At 51.9% G+C, this 14027-nt stretch overlaps 2 protein-coding genes across 2 annotated transcripts; both read right to left on the bottom strand.

Moving 5' to 3' along the window:
* Positions 1 to 6498: 6498 nt before the first annotated feature.
* On the bottom strand, positions 6499 to 8006 carry V2A60_009591 (PPIL4 family peptidylprolyl isomerase; the record flags this gene model as incomplete). The annotated part of the gene is made up of 2 exons (XM_083260856.1): positions 6499 to 7867; positions 7927 to 8006. The coding sequence occupies 2 exons, from the start codon at positions 8004 to 8006 to the stop codon at positions 6499 to 6501; spliced, it is 1449 nt and encodes a 482-aa protein (XP_083116982.1).
* Positions 8007 to 9604: 1598 nt separating this feature from the next.
* Positions 9605 to 10105, bottom strand: V2A60_009590 (uncharacterized protein; the record flags this gene model as incomplete). The annotated part of the gene is made up of 1 exon (XM_083260855.1): positions 9605 to 10105. One exon carries the CDS (start codon positions 10103 to 10105, stop codon positions 9605 to 9607), a length of 501 nt encoding a protein of 166 aa, XP_083116981.1.
* Positions 10106 to 14027: the final 3922 nt, after the last annotated feature.

Below are 14027 nucleotides of genomic sequence, written 5' to 3'. Positions count from 1 at the left end.
GTTGTTGTCCTTTTGTAAACAAAAAGATAATGTACGCGCGTGTTATTGTGTACAATAATGTAAGTGCGTATATATGTAACGGGGTGTATCTTTCCCAATCGTCGTGAAAAAAAAAAAGCGAGCGTTGATGATATCCGGACGGGAAGGGAAAAAGCCGGCAGGGACCCGGGACTCTTATACTTTTCCACCCTGCCGAGATGGTACCAAAACTGAGGCCGCTGCCCTCTGCGGCAGTCGAGACAACGGTTTCCTGTTCCCTTTCAGCGCCATCAGAGCCCCAAAGTGTCCCAACCGCGTGTTTGGTCTTTTTTGGTTTGTCCTTCCCTCCTGCTACTCCTCCTCCTCCGCTTCTCATCCCAGCAAGACCCTTCCATCGATCTCCGTTGGCCCACCTACGTACTTGCCTTGCCAGACCTGCACGCCCCCCCCCCCCCCCTGTGCTGTTGCTCAATCAGTCGGTCCATCAGTCACTCACAGTCACTCAGTTGTCCAGGGCCAGTCAAGTCACTTACTCACACTGCACGCCCCCCTCCCTACCCCACTGCTCTGGGCTCTTTCGTTAAAAGAACTTGATACAAATGAGAGGCGGGGGGGAGGGGTATGGAGTTGGGAAAGGGAAAGGGTAAGAGTAAGAAAAAAAAACTGGAGATGAATTCCCATATTGACTTGCATGGCCATTGCGCAAGCTGCTGATCGAGTTGTGTGCAGGTGCGGCGTTACAAGAATGGACGTTGTGTCTCCGCCCACTTTCACTTACACGGCGCGCGTAATGTTGGGTGCGCAACGACCACCGGGGGACCACGACCCCCCTGGTCCTGTACAACCACATTTCTTTTCCTCTCTTTTTATTTTTATTGTATTTTTTTCTGATAAGAAGTCAATGATTCAATAAATGAGAAAAGGCATTGCGCGTGAATCAAGGCACGAAGGGGGGGTGAACCCCCCGGGGGGAGAGGAGGGGGAGGGGGAGGAGGCTCCATTGAGTTTAATTGGAAAAATTGCCCATGTTGAGATGAAGTGACACGACAGGACGAATGGGCGGTGGACGTTCAGAGAGTATGTATGTATGTGTATGTAGGTATGTATGTATGTATGTGTGTATGTATGTGTGTGTGTGTGTGTGTGTGAATATGTGTGTGTGCGTAAGAGTAGGTGAGAGTGAGCGGATATAGTAGTAAGAGTACGAGACCAAGAGTCGGTCGGAGAAGCGCACTCTTCGATTGGACAGAGCAGCAGCAACAGTAAGAGAGACAATAACGAAACTAAGCATCTCCTCCCCCCCTCCTCCCCTCACCTCTCCCGAGAACGCATGGCAGCCCTGCTTCGCCTTGCCCGCCTCGAAGTAACCGTTGCCCCCCCCTCCCTCTTCCTTTCTTGCTCTCTGTCTCTCTCTCTCTCTCTTTTTCTCGCTCTCTCTCTTTTTCTCGCTCTCTCTCTTTTTCTCGCTCTCTCTCTCACATCCCGCATTCATTACAGGGTCAACGGACATGTCTCTCTTCCAAAACCCGTTTAACCCCCCCCCCCCTCCCCCGGTCAAGGTCTATAAGAGGGGTAAAGTACTGATGGCAAAGAAAAAACCACAAACTGTACTGTACTGGGAGTCATCTAAAGTTCCCATGCCCTGCCCTGTCTCTGCCCCCTTTTTCCCCTCCAAAAAGTCAGACCCAAATCCAAGAACCTGGTAGAAACACGTTTGCCCGCGCCCCCCGAAAGGGCCGGATCTCGCGGATTCCGTCCCTTCCCAGCGCTTCTTCCCCCGTCTTCACCATCTCGCTCTTTCGCGATCTTCCCGCTGTGGGCAAACAATTTGTGTGTGTGTGTGTGTGTTTTTTTTGCCCCTTGTTGTCTGTGATTGTGATATAAGGGAGGGGATGGGGGGGGGCAAAAGAGCTGTTTAGAAGAAAAAAAAACAAGGGTCTTTCCTTATTGAGAAGAGGAAAAAATTCCGTGCTAGATGGAAACTACTGAGTATAGGAAACTAACTCGTCTGCACACGAAAAAAAAAAACAAAAGTGCCAAGTCGTCATCAGCCCCATGGTCGTCGACGCCCGCTTTGCGGCGCTCCCCTGGAGGAAGAAGGTGTGTGTGGGAAAAAGATCCGGCCGGCACATCTGATTAGAAACTCGGCGCAAGAACCAATCAACCAAACAAGTTGAAGAACAAGATGAAGAAGAAGAAGAAGAAGAAGAAGAGGAAGAAAAGAAACAAATCAGAATGATGCAGCCTCAAACAGCTAGCGTTTTCCCTCTTTGAGAAGAACCGAACAACTCAATCGTCGCCACCTGCATTAGGCAACGGGGGGGGTTGTGGTGTGTCTTGCAAAGGACAAAGGGATCATCGTCATGGTCAGGGATCCATGTCTTCCCATCGCCTATACCGAGCCCATCTCTGCTAAACCCCCCCATGCACATCACTTTTTGTTTTTCCTTTTGCTCGTCTGCAGAATCTGGCTCAGCGTCCCAGCTTTTCGGCTCTGGGTTCTCAGATCCAGATTTTGCAAGATTAATTACTATCCCCCCCCCTTCCTTCCCTTCCCTTCCCTTCCCCCCCTGGTCCGTCCTTTTGAGAGACAGGATGGGCCAAGACTGACGGAAATCAAAACGTTCCTCATGCTTTGGTTCCCGGCATCTTCAAACGTGCTCCTAGCTCCTCTCTTTTTCTCCCTCTCTCTCTCTCTCACTGTCGTCTTCCGTCTGGTTCGAATTCTTCATCAGCCTCTCATAGACCCCTACTTCTTTGGTTTGCGTGACCTTTATTTCAGGACCACGCTCCGCTCCTTTCCCCCCTCCATGTTCCCCTCCGTCTCATCACCGGGGAAGGCGGGAAACTGGGTCTGTGTACGGGTACAAGTGTGTGTGTATGTGTGTGTGTGTGTGTGTGTGTGTGTGTGTGTGTGTGTGTGTGTATTCAGATTTCTTCAGCACGCACTGGTACCCGTTGGTCTGGGGCCGGTCATGCCGTTGCCCTCGTGTACTCCCTCGTGCCTCTTCTTCTTCTTCTTTTTCTTCCTCTCCTCTTCCTACTACTTACCCCCCTCCTCCACGCCCCCAACGGACTGCCTCTTTTGCATCTGTAGGATGCGCCACAGAAATCCTTGCAGCCTAGGGAACGTTAAGACCAACGTTCCAGAAGAAAGGCTTGCGACCGCTTTTCTTTTTTTTTTAAAAAGTGACCAATTAGTTTGGCGACAATGAATCAGGAAAACGGTGTCCAGTGCGTCTTGTCTTGCATAACATCGGCGGTCAAAAAAGGAAAAAAAAAAAAAAAAGAGATCCCCCGCCCCCCCTGCTTCTGATTGCTTCTCATGCACGTAATGCAAATCCAGAACACTAGGGACAAAAAAACCCGGGATACCCTTTTTTTTTTTCATTTTCCCTTTTTGGGATCCTTTGTAAGTAGCTCGAATTGGCAAGTACAGTCTACAACACAAGTGCCAATCAAAAGTTTCTTACCCGAGAAACAACAGCAAAAAGGAAAAAAGTAGAAATTAAAAAGGAATGAATAATAGTAAAATGGTAAAAATAAGGACCGCCTTCACAGCGCGCTGAAGACAGCAGTTCAATGTGATTGTGACATCAGCCGCAGCCTTCCACTCCTCCTAACCCCCCCCCCCCCCCCCCCCTTCAGGCCAAATAGCAAACACACCGCCACATAATGAGACAAATACCCTCGGACAATGTAGGGAAGAGAAAAAACAAGAGAGGCAAATCTTGCCCATTCTCTGCTCAGGAAAAAAAAAGACCCGAAGTTTCCATGTAGGCTCTTCTATTCCGCACACTTTCAAGTGGTTGTTTGTTCTACATTCACTCATTATACTTTTTCATCTTCTTCTAATTTCTTTGGCTGTGGTGCTCTCTTACACGATATTTCCTAGACGACTTTTTTTTTTCAATTTCGACCCCTCCTCCACTCTTCTTTCTCTTATTTCTTTGTTCGCAACGCCGAATCACGTTCCTCAGTGACGTCACAATACTTGGCAACAGAGCGAGAGACAGAGAGACAGACACAGACAGAGAGATGAAAGTAATTGGCGGTGCAATTGGCTCCGAGTTACCGACACCCCCCCTTGCGGTCTACGCTCGAGATGCAGGCCAGACAACGACAAGTTTACAATATTTCAAAGCCAATGGATCAAGGCAATGAATCAAGGCAACACAGCAGCAGAGCACACCATCACAAGACCTCAGCAGACACCGACTCCCCCCTCGAATGTGGCAGGCTCCCGTGGCACAGCGTCTGATTCTCGCTCTCAGATAGATTAAAAACTTGCACAAACTACGATAGACGGTTCCCGATGTGTCCTGCAGCAGCAGCAGCAGCAGCAGCAGCAACCCAGAGAGCCACCGCTTCTCTTCATGGCAACTCGCAACTCGTTTCTCACCTCCTCTCTTTGCCCCCCCCCCCCTCTATAGCCTGACCTGCATCTTTCGTCCGTCTTTTTCCTCCGCCGCCGCTCAGATGCATATCATTGTTTTTCCCTTCTATACCGCCACTGTGGTTCCGACAAGGGAAATTAAAAAGAGGGGGGCTGGCTGGACGAAATGCATCCATCCCTCCTCGTTTTCTTTGTTCCTGCCTGCATGAGTGTCACCGCCCCAAGTGGCTCGATTCCCCAGGAACAAAGCCCTTGCCATTGGGCCCTACCTACGCTTCACTGCTTCACTTCGCCCCCAAAACAAAAGAGACAAAAAAAGATGAGGGCATAGCAAAACAAGCTCCTTCTTCCGACGGCCAGCCTCTGTCGGTCCCGCTGTCAACCTGTCAGGGGTGGCAGCATAGTCCGTTGACCGACACAATACGTAGTCTCTGTACCGCTCCAGACGCCTGCGCAAGTCGATGAGAAGCGGGTAGCCGTCGCCTGTGTCCTTGTCGTCGTCATTTCTGTTTTGCCTTTGCCTCTGCTGATGCAATACTCCATCCGAGAAGAATACAGCGCCGTTGCCTCGTGACTGAGCGCACTTGTGCGTCGAGAGAGAAGCAATGCGCCGCCTCATTCTTTGCCCCCCTTCCCACCCCTCCTCCTCCGCATCATGGCTTCATCTGGCCGAGGCGTTTTAATTTCCACGAAACCACATAGAGCACGAGGAACAAAAGTTTAAAAATAAATTCGGTACCGAAAGTAGCTTCAACCAAGTGGGATCCGTCGTCGTGACTGACCACTGACAACGTCGCAAGAATAGTCCGACCTGTGGGTAGCCGAGCTTGGGTCGCACGTACAGACAAGGCGTCCCTTCATCTAGCGAGTGTGCAGGAGACTTGCAGCAGAAAATCGCTCTCGGGACCTGCGGGCAATTTGGCCCGGCACGAGCTCCTGTTCTGTGCTCAACGCAACGTCACCAAACTCGTCCTGTCCAATGCACGATGCACTGGCCACAACGGCCAGCAATGTCATGCATTCGATACTGTGGCCCCTCACGCCACTTTTCGATCCATCAGAGCTCGCATCATCAGAGCTTGCGGACGCCTCGTCGAGATGGTTCGCCTGGTGCGTTGTGGTTGTGCGACTACGCTACCATGTCCTCTCGTAAAGGTTTCAGCCTCGCACGCAGCCTTTTCCACACAGCTTTTCCACACATCGCCAACACACAGCTCGACTGTGCCAAGATCAACAACGCCGACTCTACCCCTGTGGTCTCTGGCCTTGCCTGTGCCACGCTGCCTTTTCTCCTCTCTCACCCTCCGTCCCATGCAGAAACAGCATGTCTAGAGGGACCGTCTTGGTGAGGATAAAACAGGCCGTGTCAACGTCGAATATGCGTTTGCAGCAGCGCATCCGCCTCGATATGTCTCTACCCCCCGGCATCGTGTAACTCGTCCTCCATGTGGAAGCCACGACCGGCCCGTAGTAGCTGGGAGGGTATATTGGCCTCGTGCATCTCTTTCGTATACCAAAAAAAGCACACGCCATCCTCGGCTCCTTTGTACTTACGGGTTGCTGTGCAACGCTAAGAGGCAGTGGCTCCGGGCGCAAATCAGCGTCTTGAAGCCCAGCAAAAGCCGAAGCTCTGATAATGGTCCTCTGTCCTCGGCAGTGTTACGCGAAACGAATACGCAGATGCGTATCGTCGCAGCATAACTTGACGCAACTTAGGCAAAGCCAGGCAGGAGCCGGTGGAAGCTGGCAGTGGTGGTTTTCAGTAGCCCTCTACCGGCAGATATTCGTGAGTCGAAGCGGCAAGAGCGCATCATAGGGTTTTCTGATCCATTGCTTAAGCTGGGCCATTTCAAAGACAACCCAGTGCACCTTCACGCTTGCAAATCGCTTGCTGCACTAAGCGCCCCGGTGCTTCGCGGCCTTGTGACACCAGAGAAAGGGCTCTTTGTGTCTCAACGTTGCAAGTATATGATGTTGCCTTCGGCATTGCCCAGGTGATGTAGTTGTGGAGGGGGGGGTGTATGTCATGCCGATCAAAAGGCTCGCCGAAGTTGCCTATTGTAGTTTGGCCTATCTGCAAGAGAAACCGATGAGCAGGTGAGCTCGTGATCCGGCGCTGAGCCTTATCTTCGTCTGTCATCTCGACGTCTATCCTGGTCCCGATCTCGGCGCTGGTAGGCCCTGCCATCATTGTCTCTTCCACGTCTCTCCTTGTCGCGCCCACTTGCCCAGTCTCTGTGACGACGGTCTGGGCTACGTTCCCGCCTTCGTGGGCTCCGACTTCTGCTTTTTCGACTGTAGTCCCTGTCTCGGTCTCGACCTGTCCTGTGTTGGGTGGGAGGTGCTTCGTCAGCGTCCTCGCCACCCTGACCGCGCCTTTCATCGGCGCCTCCACGTTTGTGTCGTCCTCGCATGTCCTCGTTGTCGTAGACCATGCCGTAACTCCTTCCTGAAGGCCGGTCGGCCTCCTTTCGGTACTGCCGGCGCTTCTCGAGCTCATCCACGCCACCCCATCCGCCGCGGGACGCATTGGCTCTACGCTTATTATTGGCATTCTTTCGCCAGACATCGCTGATTCTGCTAACACTCTGGGAGAAATCGACATGGATGCGGCGGTCATCGATGAGAACACCCTGCATTTTAAAGTAGGCAGCTTCGCAGGACGCCTTTTCATCATACTCTATAAAGGCATATTGAAGTGAATCACCCGTCTTGGCGTCGCGGATGACCTCGCAGCTGAGTATCTTGCCAAAACGTCCAAAGATGAGCTCCAGGTCCTCGTCGGCAGTCACAGGATTTAACTTGGCCACAAAGAGAACATTCTCCGGCGGCTTGACCTCTGCAAACGGCAAATCACCCATCATTTCCAGAGTGAGCGCCTGCGCATTCGCCTCGCGCTCACGTCTCTTGCGCTCGAGCGTCTCCTCGTCAACGCCGTCATCTTCGTGGAGCGCCGCCTCGTCGGCGATGCGTACCGTCTGGAGCTGCTGCTCTGTCGGGGGTGGACTAGCGCTCGGTTCACGGAGGCCACTAGGGTCTGGGTACGGGTCATCGAGAATGACGGTGTGTTTTAGGCGAATGTCGACCAGAGGGTAGCCTTTCTCGTCGACAATGGCCTCGTTGATCTTTTCGAGGGCGTCAAACCCCTCGACGACTTTGCCAAAGATGGCAGCCTTGCCATCTAGAAAGTCGGTCTCCTCGCCAAGCGTGATGATGAACTGGGAGCCAGCCACGCGGGTATCCGGGTCGGACACGGACGGTACCGTGGCCATGCTGACGGTGCCTCGCTCCAGGTGCTTGAGCTTCGGGTGGAATAGCGCTGGAAAGGTGCGCTCGCGCGGGTCGCTCGATAAGTTGCCCCATATTGAGGAACCACCGTCAGAGGCTGTGGAGAGGGGGCCGAGAGGGTCGCCAGTCTGAAAGGAAAAGTTCTTTTGGACGGAATGGACGGGCGCAAAGTTGTAGTACTTTGTTTTGCAGAGTTTCAGGAAGCTACCTTGTCAGCATGCATGGAAGCGAGGTGATGAGAGTGGTGGCGGCTGGGTGCCTACTTTTCGCAGAGCTTGGGCGCATGCTCGACGAGCAAGTCAATGACAATATCGCCGACGGTTGTCTCGAGGAGAACCGACATGGCGGGCGTTTGCGCTTCGGGTCTCGTTGTTTGTGTCGTTTCCTTTTTGAGGGGGGCGGATATTTCTGGGGGAGATTAACCGACTGATTGTTTGTGTTCGTTTCCGGGGAATATTCTGGGGAGAAAGAAATTCGTCTGGTCGCTCAGGCAATTGAAGGGGATGGAAAAGAGAGAATGGCGGCGGCGACAATGCCGGACAAACAAACAAAGGCAAGATGAAAGAGCTGAGTATATTCGCGACGACGTCAGAAGAGTAAGGACAAAGGGCCGAAGTTCAGCCTTGTTCCTTTTTTTTTTTTTTTTTTTTTTTTGGCCTTTTGGTCGAGTTGCCATTTTTGGATAGCTAGCAAGAGCCCCACCTGGCCGAGAAGCTCCACATTAGCAAACAAGGCACCATCAAGACACTACCAGTAGACTAGTTGGCTACTGCCAACTGGCAACTAGTTGACTAGCAACGATGGTTGCTTGGTATGTGAAAGTCCCCGTCGGTCGCTGTAGAAAGGGTTTCAATTGCATTTCATGAGGGCGCCTAAAGTCTGTGCCTTGAATTGTGTTTCGGGCTTTTGTACGTGGTGGTGCTTGTTGTCGGTATGAGCTGATGGATCTTCGGGTTTTGCTTTATTATAGGAAATGGATTCCTTGGTCGTTTAATAGCTCTGAATTGAGCCGTAGGAATTGTCGGTATGGACTGATGTCTCTGTAGATGGTATTTTATGGTGGAAAATGGGTGACTTGGTCATTGGACAGCTTTCATATGTATTTGGCAGCATTTATTGTTGATATGAACTGATGTTTCTTCGGATAGAGTGCTATTGTGTGAGTTGATTGACGTGATCGATCAAAAACCAATTATACTCGGCAGTCTCAACTGTCAGCAGCAAAGAGATAATGGTACACAAATGGTCTTTCGTGTGGTGCAAATTTGGAGACTTGGTCATTCAACAGTCCATTGTGTTTTGTATTTTACAACGTCAGTAAGAGATGCTAGTAGACAGGTGCCAGATTGTCTTTTCTCGTGCGAGATGGATGACTTGTCTGATTCAAAGCCTGGAGTGTTTGGCAGTTTTGACATGTACGAAAGAATGATGCATAGACATGAGATCGTATATATGGTGCAAAATGGGCGACTTGTAATCATTCAACAGTCTACCTAGTTGCTATGCAGCCCGCTCATGTGTTGAAGCTGCCAACAGCAGTATCAGAGCGCGAGTCACAGGGTTAAACAAGACTATTAAACAGAGAAACAAAGTAAAAGCGATATTTTGGGGGGTGGGACGTGCTGATCCTGCTACACAACGCCGTAAACCCGAGAGAGAGAAAAGACAAAGAAGGAGAAAGGAAAAAGTAAGAAGGAAAAAAAGATTTTCGCTGTGCAAGTTGTTGTGCGACCAAGCTCTGTCCTCTTGCGGTAGAGTCGTGCGTTGGCCGATGTTGTCCGTAAAACGCCGAATTGAGCAATGCATTAAAAAGTAGTAGTTGTACAATTTTGGTCAGCGGATGTCTTTGATCCATTGACGAAGAAATGCCGATTCATGCTGCAAGAAAAAGAGGTATTGGAGTTTTGGGTTTTGGATTTTGGATTTTGGGTATTCGGGTGATTATTCTCGGCAGGGGGAGCTGCGACGGCGACGGCCGGAGCGCAGTTCCTTCTCGGCCTCCATGAGGCGCGTCTGGGTCCACATGCGCATAGAGCTGTCGGCGCGGACAATGTCGCAGTTGAGCATCTCAGTGAGGGCGCGCTTGATGCTCTCGTTGACGTCAAAGAGGCGCTGCTCCTCGGCGGAGATGGCCTGCATGGTCTCCTCGTCGGGGATGGTGTCGAGGACGGCGGAGCCGCGACGGGCGTCGGCGGACCAGCCGGAGCAGCGTGCTTGACCGGTGCGGGACCTCTTGCGCGGGGAGGATCTGGCGACGGGATACGAGAGAGAAGGCTCGGCGCGGTTGGGGGACGACTCGGGCGACGATGCGGTGGAGGCGCCGCTGCAGAGGGAGGACTGGCGAGGACGAATCTGTTGGAGGTGTGTGCTGAGCTCGGCGTGCTGCTCCTGCAGCAGCAAGTATTTTTGCATGGCAAACGTGTAGTTGTGAGGGCCCGGCATCTTGATTGTGTATGATTTCAGGTGACGGATGGCAAGACTAGGCGTATGGAATTGGTGCGTGCGAGATGCGATGACGACCGTGGTGGACCATCGGAGACTTTCTTCTTTTGTTCTCTTCTTCTCTTTCTTTTTTCTTGTTCTCCCTTTTTCTCCTTTCGTCTGCAGACGATTCGATGGAGGTGGCAGGCTTGATTGAATAATTATCGTTGTTGATGGAAGGTTGACGAGAGAGAGCCGCAGCGGGATGGTGAAGAACCAGAGCGGTCAAGACGAGTATCCCTAGGTAACAAGCGTACGGAGGCAAGTAGAGGGTAGGAGCTGGGACTGAGTCGTGATGTGTAGTTTTGAGTTTTGGAAAGCGGCGGCGCCAACGATATTAAAGCTTTCGAGTGGTTGATTTGGGGGGGTGTGTGTTGTGGTGGTGGTGGTCAGTGGTGAGTGGTCAGGAGAAGCAAAGCGGCTGTGACATCCGGGGGTGGGAGGTCACTAATTTCGCCCCCTGTAGGTAGGTAATAGGTAAGTAGGCCGGGCGCAAGGCAAGTCAAGTATGTAGGCGGGTAGGTAGGCCGGAATGAAGCAAAAGCAGGAAAGCAGGCCCTTTGGCCCTGTAGAGAAATGGGCAGATGGGTTTTGTGGCTGATGGAGCGGATAAAGTGGTGGGCGCTTCGCTGGGGAAAGTTGGTAATGGTGACGTTTGAAGGTGATGCACGATCGACGATGACAAGACACGAGTCGGTCTGACAAGACGCTGATCAGGAAGGAGGTAGAGAAAAGGGAGAGGTGTTCAATTGGCAAGACAAAGGGGAAGCCTGAATTGCTAGAGTGGCGAGAAAAAAATCTGGCATCCTTTTTTTCTTCTTCTTGCCTTTTGAATTTTATCGAGCTGAGCGAGGGAGGGCAGACGCCAGGTTTTTCTAATGCAGTGAGCGATAGAGAGAGGATTTTAGAGAGAGGAGGGGGGGTGGCCAGCAGAAAAGGGGGGGTAAGTAAGTAGAGGAACGGCTGCGGCCCAAGTACACGCTCAGTAAGATGCTCAGTAGATACATCAGGCAGGTGCATGCCTGTAACCCCAAGTACCTACGGATTACAGATTACTTTGATACCAGTAGCTGATTATATGATGGCTGAAGCGCCGCCTAAAAAAGCACACACCTCTCTGTTAGCAGCACTAGTGAATCGGGTACTGGTCTTGGACGCAATCTAAAACGTACAAAAAGTGAAAAAGGTGAAAAGAGGGAAAAGAAGAAAAAAATTAGTGCAGGCTAGTCTGCTAGTGAGGAGCGGTTTGTTGGAGGTTACAGGAGGTGTGGATGGGTGGATGGATAGATGGATGGATGGATAGGCTCTGTGGGTGGGCGCAACAGCGGGTGGACAGCTCCAGTAGGAGGTAGGTATTGACCTGCTGCAACTAATTTGTAATAGTCAAAGTTTGTACTCGCCATAATGGCATTGCCTTGAGAGACAACAATGCATTACCAGTAGGCAAGTAGGTTAGGGGCCGCCTTTTGGTCAGTCGGCAGCAGTGGCCTTGGTCCGAGTTGATGGATGGATGGATGCCAGGGGTTGGACAGATGGTTGTCCAGTAGACGACAGGCATGAGCCATGTGTTCCATCATGGATTGCGTGCGTGCGTGCTGGCCCTTTTTTTTTTTTTTCCTTTCGGTATAAACAGATTACCAGTAAGTATTGGCATCCCCAGCATCCAATATCCAACTCGCATCAGTATCAGTAGTAATTGCCCCTCCTCCCCCGGGGGCGGGGCTTGCAGCCCGCCAGCCAGGGGAGTGAGTGTGTGCGAGCTGAGAATCAGCACGTCAATGCTGAGTACATGACAATAGGGCAGTGGCAGGCTGATGATGGCAGCTAAAAGAACACCTCTGCTTGGTACCAAGGTCGCCGATTGATTAATTTACTTATCAACTTGCGCGGTAGACTGCCGTAAAACCACTGCCAACGTAAAAACTGTTCAACCCTGTACCGTGTTTTGCGTACTGTGGGCACCGGGCGTTTTGCTCTCCACTCCTGCCCGCCCGTCTGCCCGCCCGTCTGCCCGCTGCCCATCTCACTGGCTGACGGGTGTCCCGTAATCCGCACTGTACGTACCTTGCCACTTCTCCCTCCTTGCTTGCTTGGGTTTGGCTAAAATGTCACCACCTGCTCGCATCACGATCGGATGGGGGGGAAACACTAGGCAGCATGGCAGGCAGCCAAGCGAGCAGAAAAAGCAATCGGACGCTAGGTACTTACCCAGAAAGGGCCAGAGAGCGCCATGCACACACACCACCGCGTCGTCCTGTGGCGTGACGCCCAAGTAACTGTCCATTCTTGTCAGCTCTGTCTCTGTCCCTCAAGTCAAGCTTTCAATGCGCAGGACAACATCAACATGTCAGACAACGGCGACTACCTTTTTACTGATACTGAGTACCTATCTAGTAATGAGTAAACCAAACAGAGGAAATGAATCAATCACCATCATTCCTCGATGAACCATTCAATGCCGACAACTTATTTCATCAAAATGCACCAATTTCGATGCCACGGCGACTGACCCAAGATGCCAACTCAGGCTCAATCTGCCGTATCAGTAAAGCCATCCCGCCCCATCCTACTTACTCGGTACTCCGCGCTGTTGAATTAACCTGCGAGTTCCAGTTCTCCCTGCCCAGTACACGATTTATTGGTCCTGGCACCACCAAAAATCAAGTACTCTGTATGGAGTACATGCAACCCGCATTCCACGACCTGTCCGCCGTCCCTGTCCGCCTGTCTACCAGTACTGTCCACCTTCCGCCCAGACTCGGATGGGCACCACCGCTCTCTTGCAGGGGTTCGGCGCCTGGCGAACGGTCTCGAACCTTTTGGCGTTCCATCGGCCTTGCCCAGGAATAGGTAGCGAGGGGCACGCCCGCGCGAACAAAGTCCCAGTCCCAGTCCCAATGCTCCGCGTCGTCCGAGTAATCAAATGCCACTTTACCTAGCCCGGCTTCCTCTCCACCATAACCACCACAACCGCTAAAATAACTAGGCTTGCAGCAAGAGAGCGACGCGAGGGGGGCGATATTGGGCCAAAATTGGGGTAAGGCAAAGCAACAAAAGCTGCATACTACCACGACTGGCAAGTTCATACAACACACGGCTGCGTGAGGAGAAATGCCATCCAATCCATCCCTGACACGAGATGCGGCTTTTGGGAGAGCTGCATCGCGCCGAGCCTACTAGTACCACCACGCGCCGACCATTCTCTGCGTTGGTACCTGACCTCGGGCCTAATAAGCTTTGAGAAGACGATGCGAAAAAAACAAAATCCACGTCGCCAACGGCAGATGCCAAAGTCCTGGAGACGTCCTGGCTTCTCCTCCCTCTGTCAAGTTGACGCCACACGCTCTAACCAAATGCCGCCGAGGTGTGTGGCGTGCATGTTCCAAACCAAGGCACGTTCGCCACAGAGCTAGTTCCAGACTGCCCTCCCTCCCTTCTTCCTCCACACTATCAGTACAGTCTGTACAGATTACTTACACTTGTGAGTTGTTGAAAATAAATGACAACACACACTCGTGAGCCATCAGAAGGGCCCTTACCACGCCAGGCTGAGCCGACCTGCAGCTAATTCCAGCTAAAAGCCGCTCCCGCTCTCACTAGCCAAGCAACCAATGCATCGAGGCGACAATGTGTGGCAGTGCTGCGCAACTCCATGATTACGAAGAAGAAAAATCAAAAGGTCCAGACTGCGAGTCTCAATCAGGACTTTGACCAGGCGTAATAAAGACCAGAGTGAAACGAATTCCTTTCTTCATTATACTGCATCACCTGCATTGGCACCTGGTTGGACACCCACGGGCCCAGCAAGTAAGTATTAGTAGTAGACTTGTCAGAGTTGGTCCCCGCGTCCGCCAATGTCACGATAATATCATCAGCCTGGCTC

This window comes from Cordyceps javanica, chromosome 7 (genome assembly GCF_051103115.1).
Source record: "Cordyceps javanica chromosome 7, complete sequence".
Taxonomy (NCBI): Eukaryota; Fungi; Ascomycota; class Sordariomycetes; order Hypocreales; family Cordycipitaceae; genus Cordyceps; species Cordyceps javanica.
Note: the sequence above shows the minus strand (reverse complement) of the source record. Positions and strands in the feature narration are given on the sequence as shown.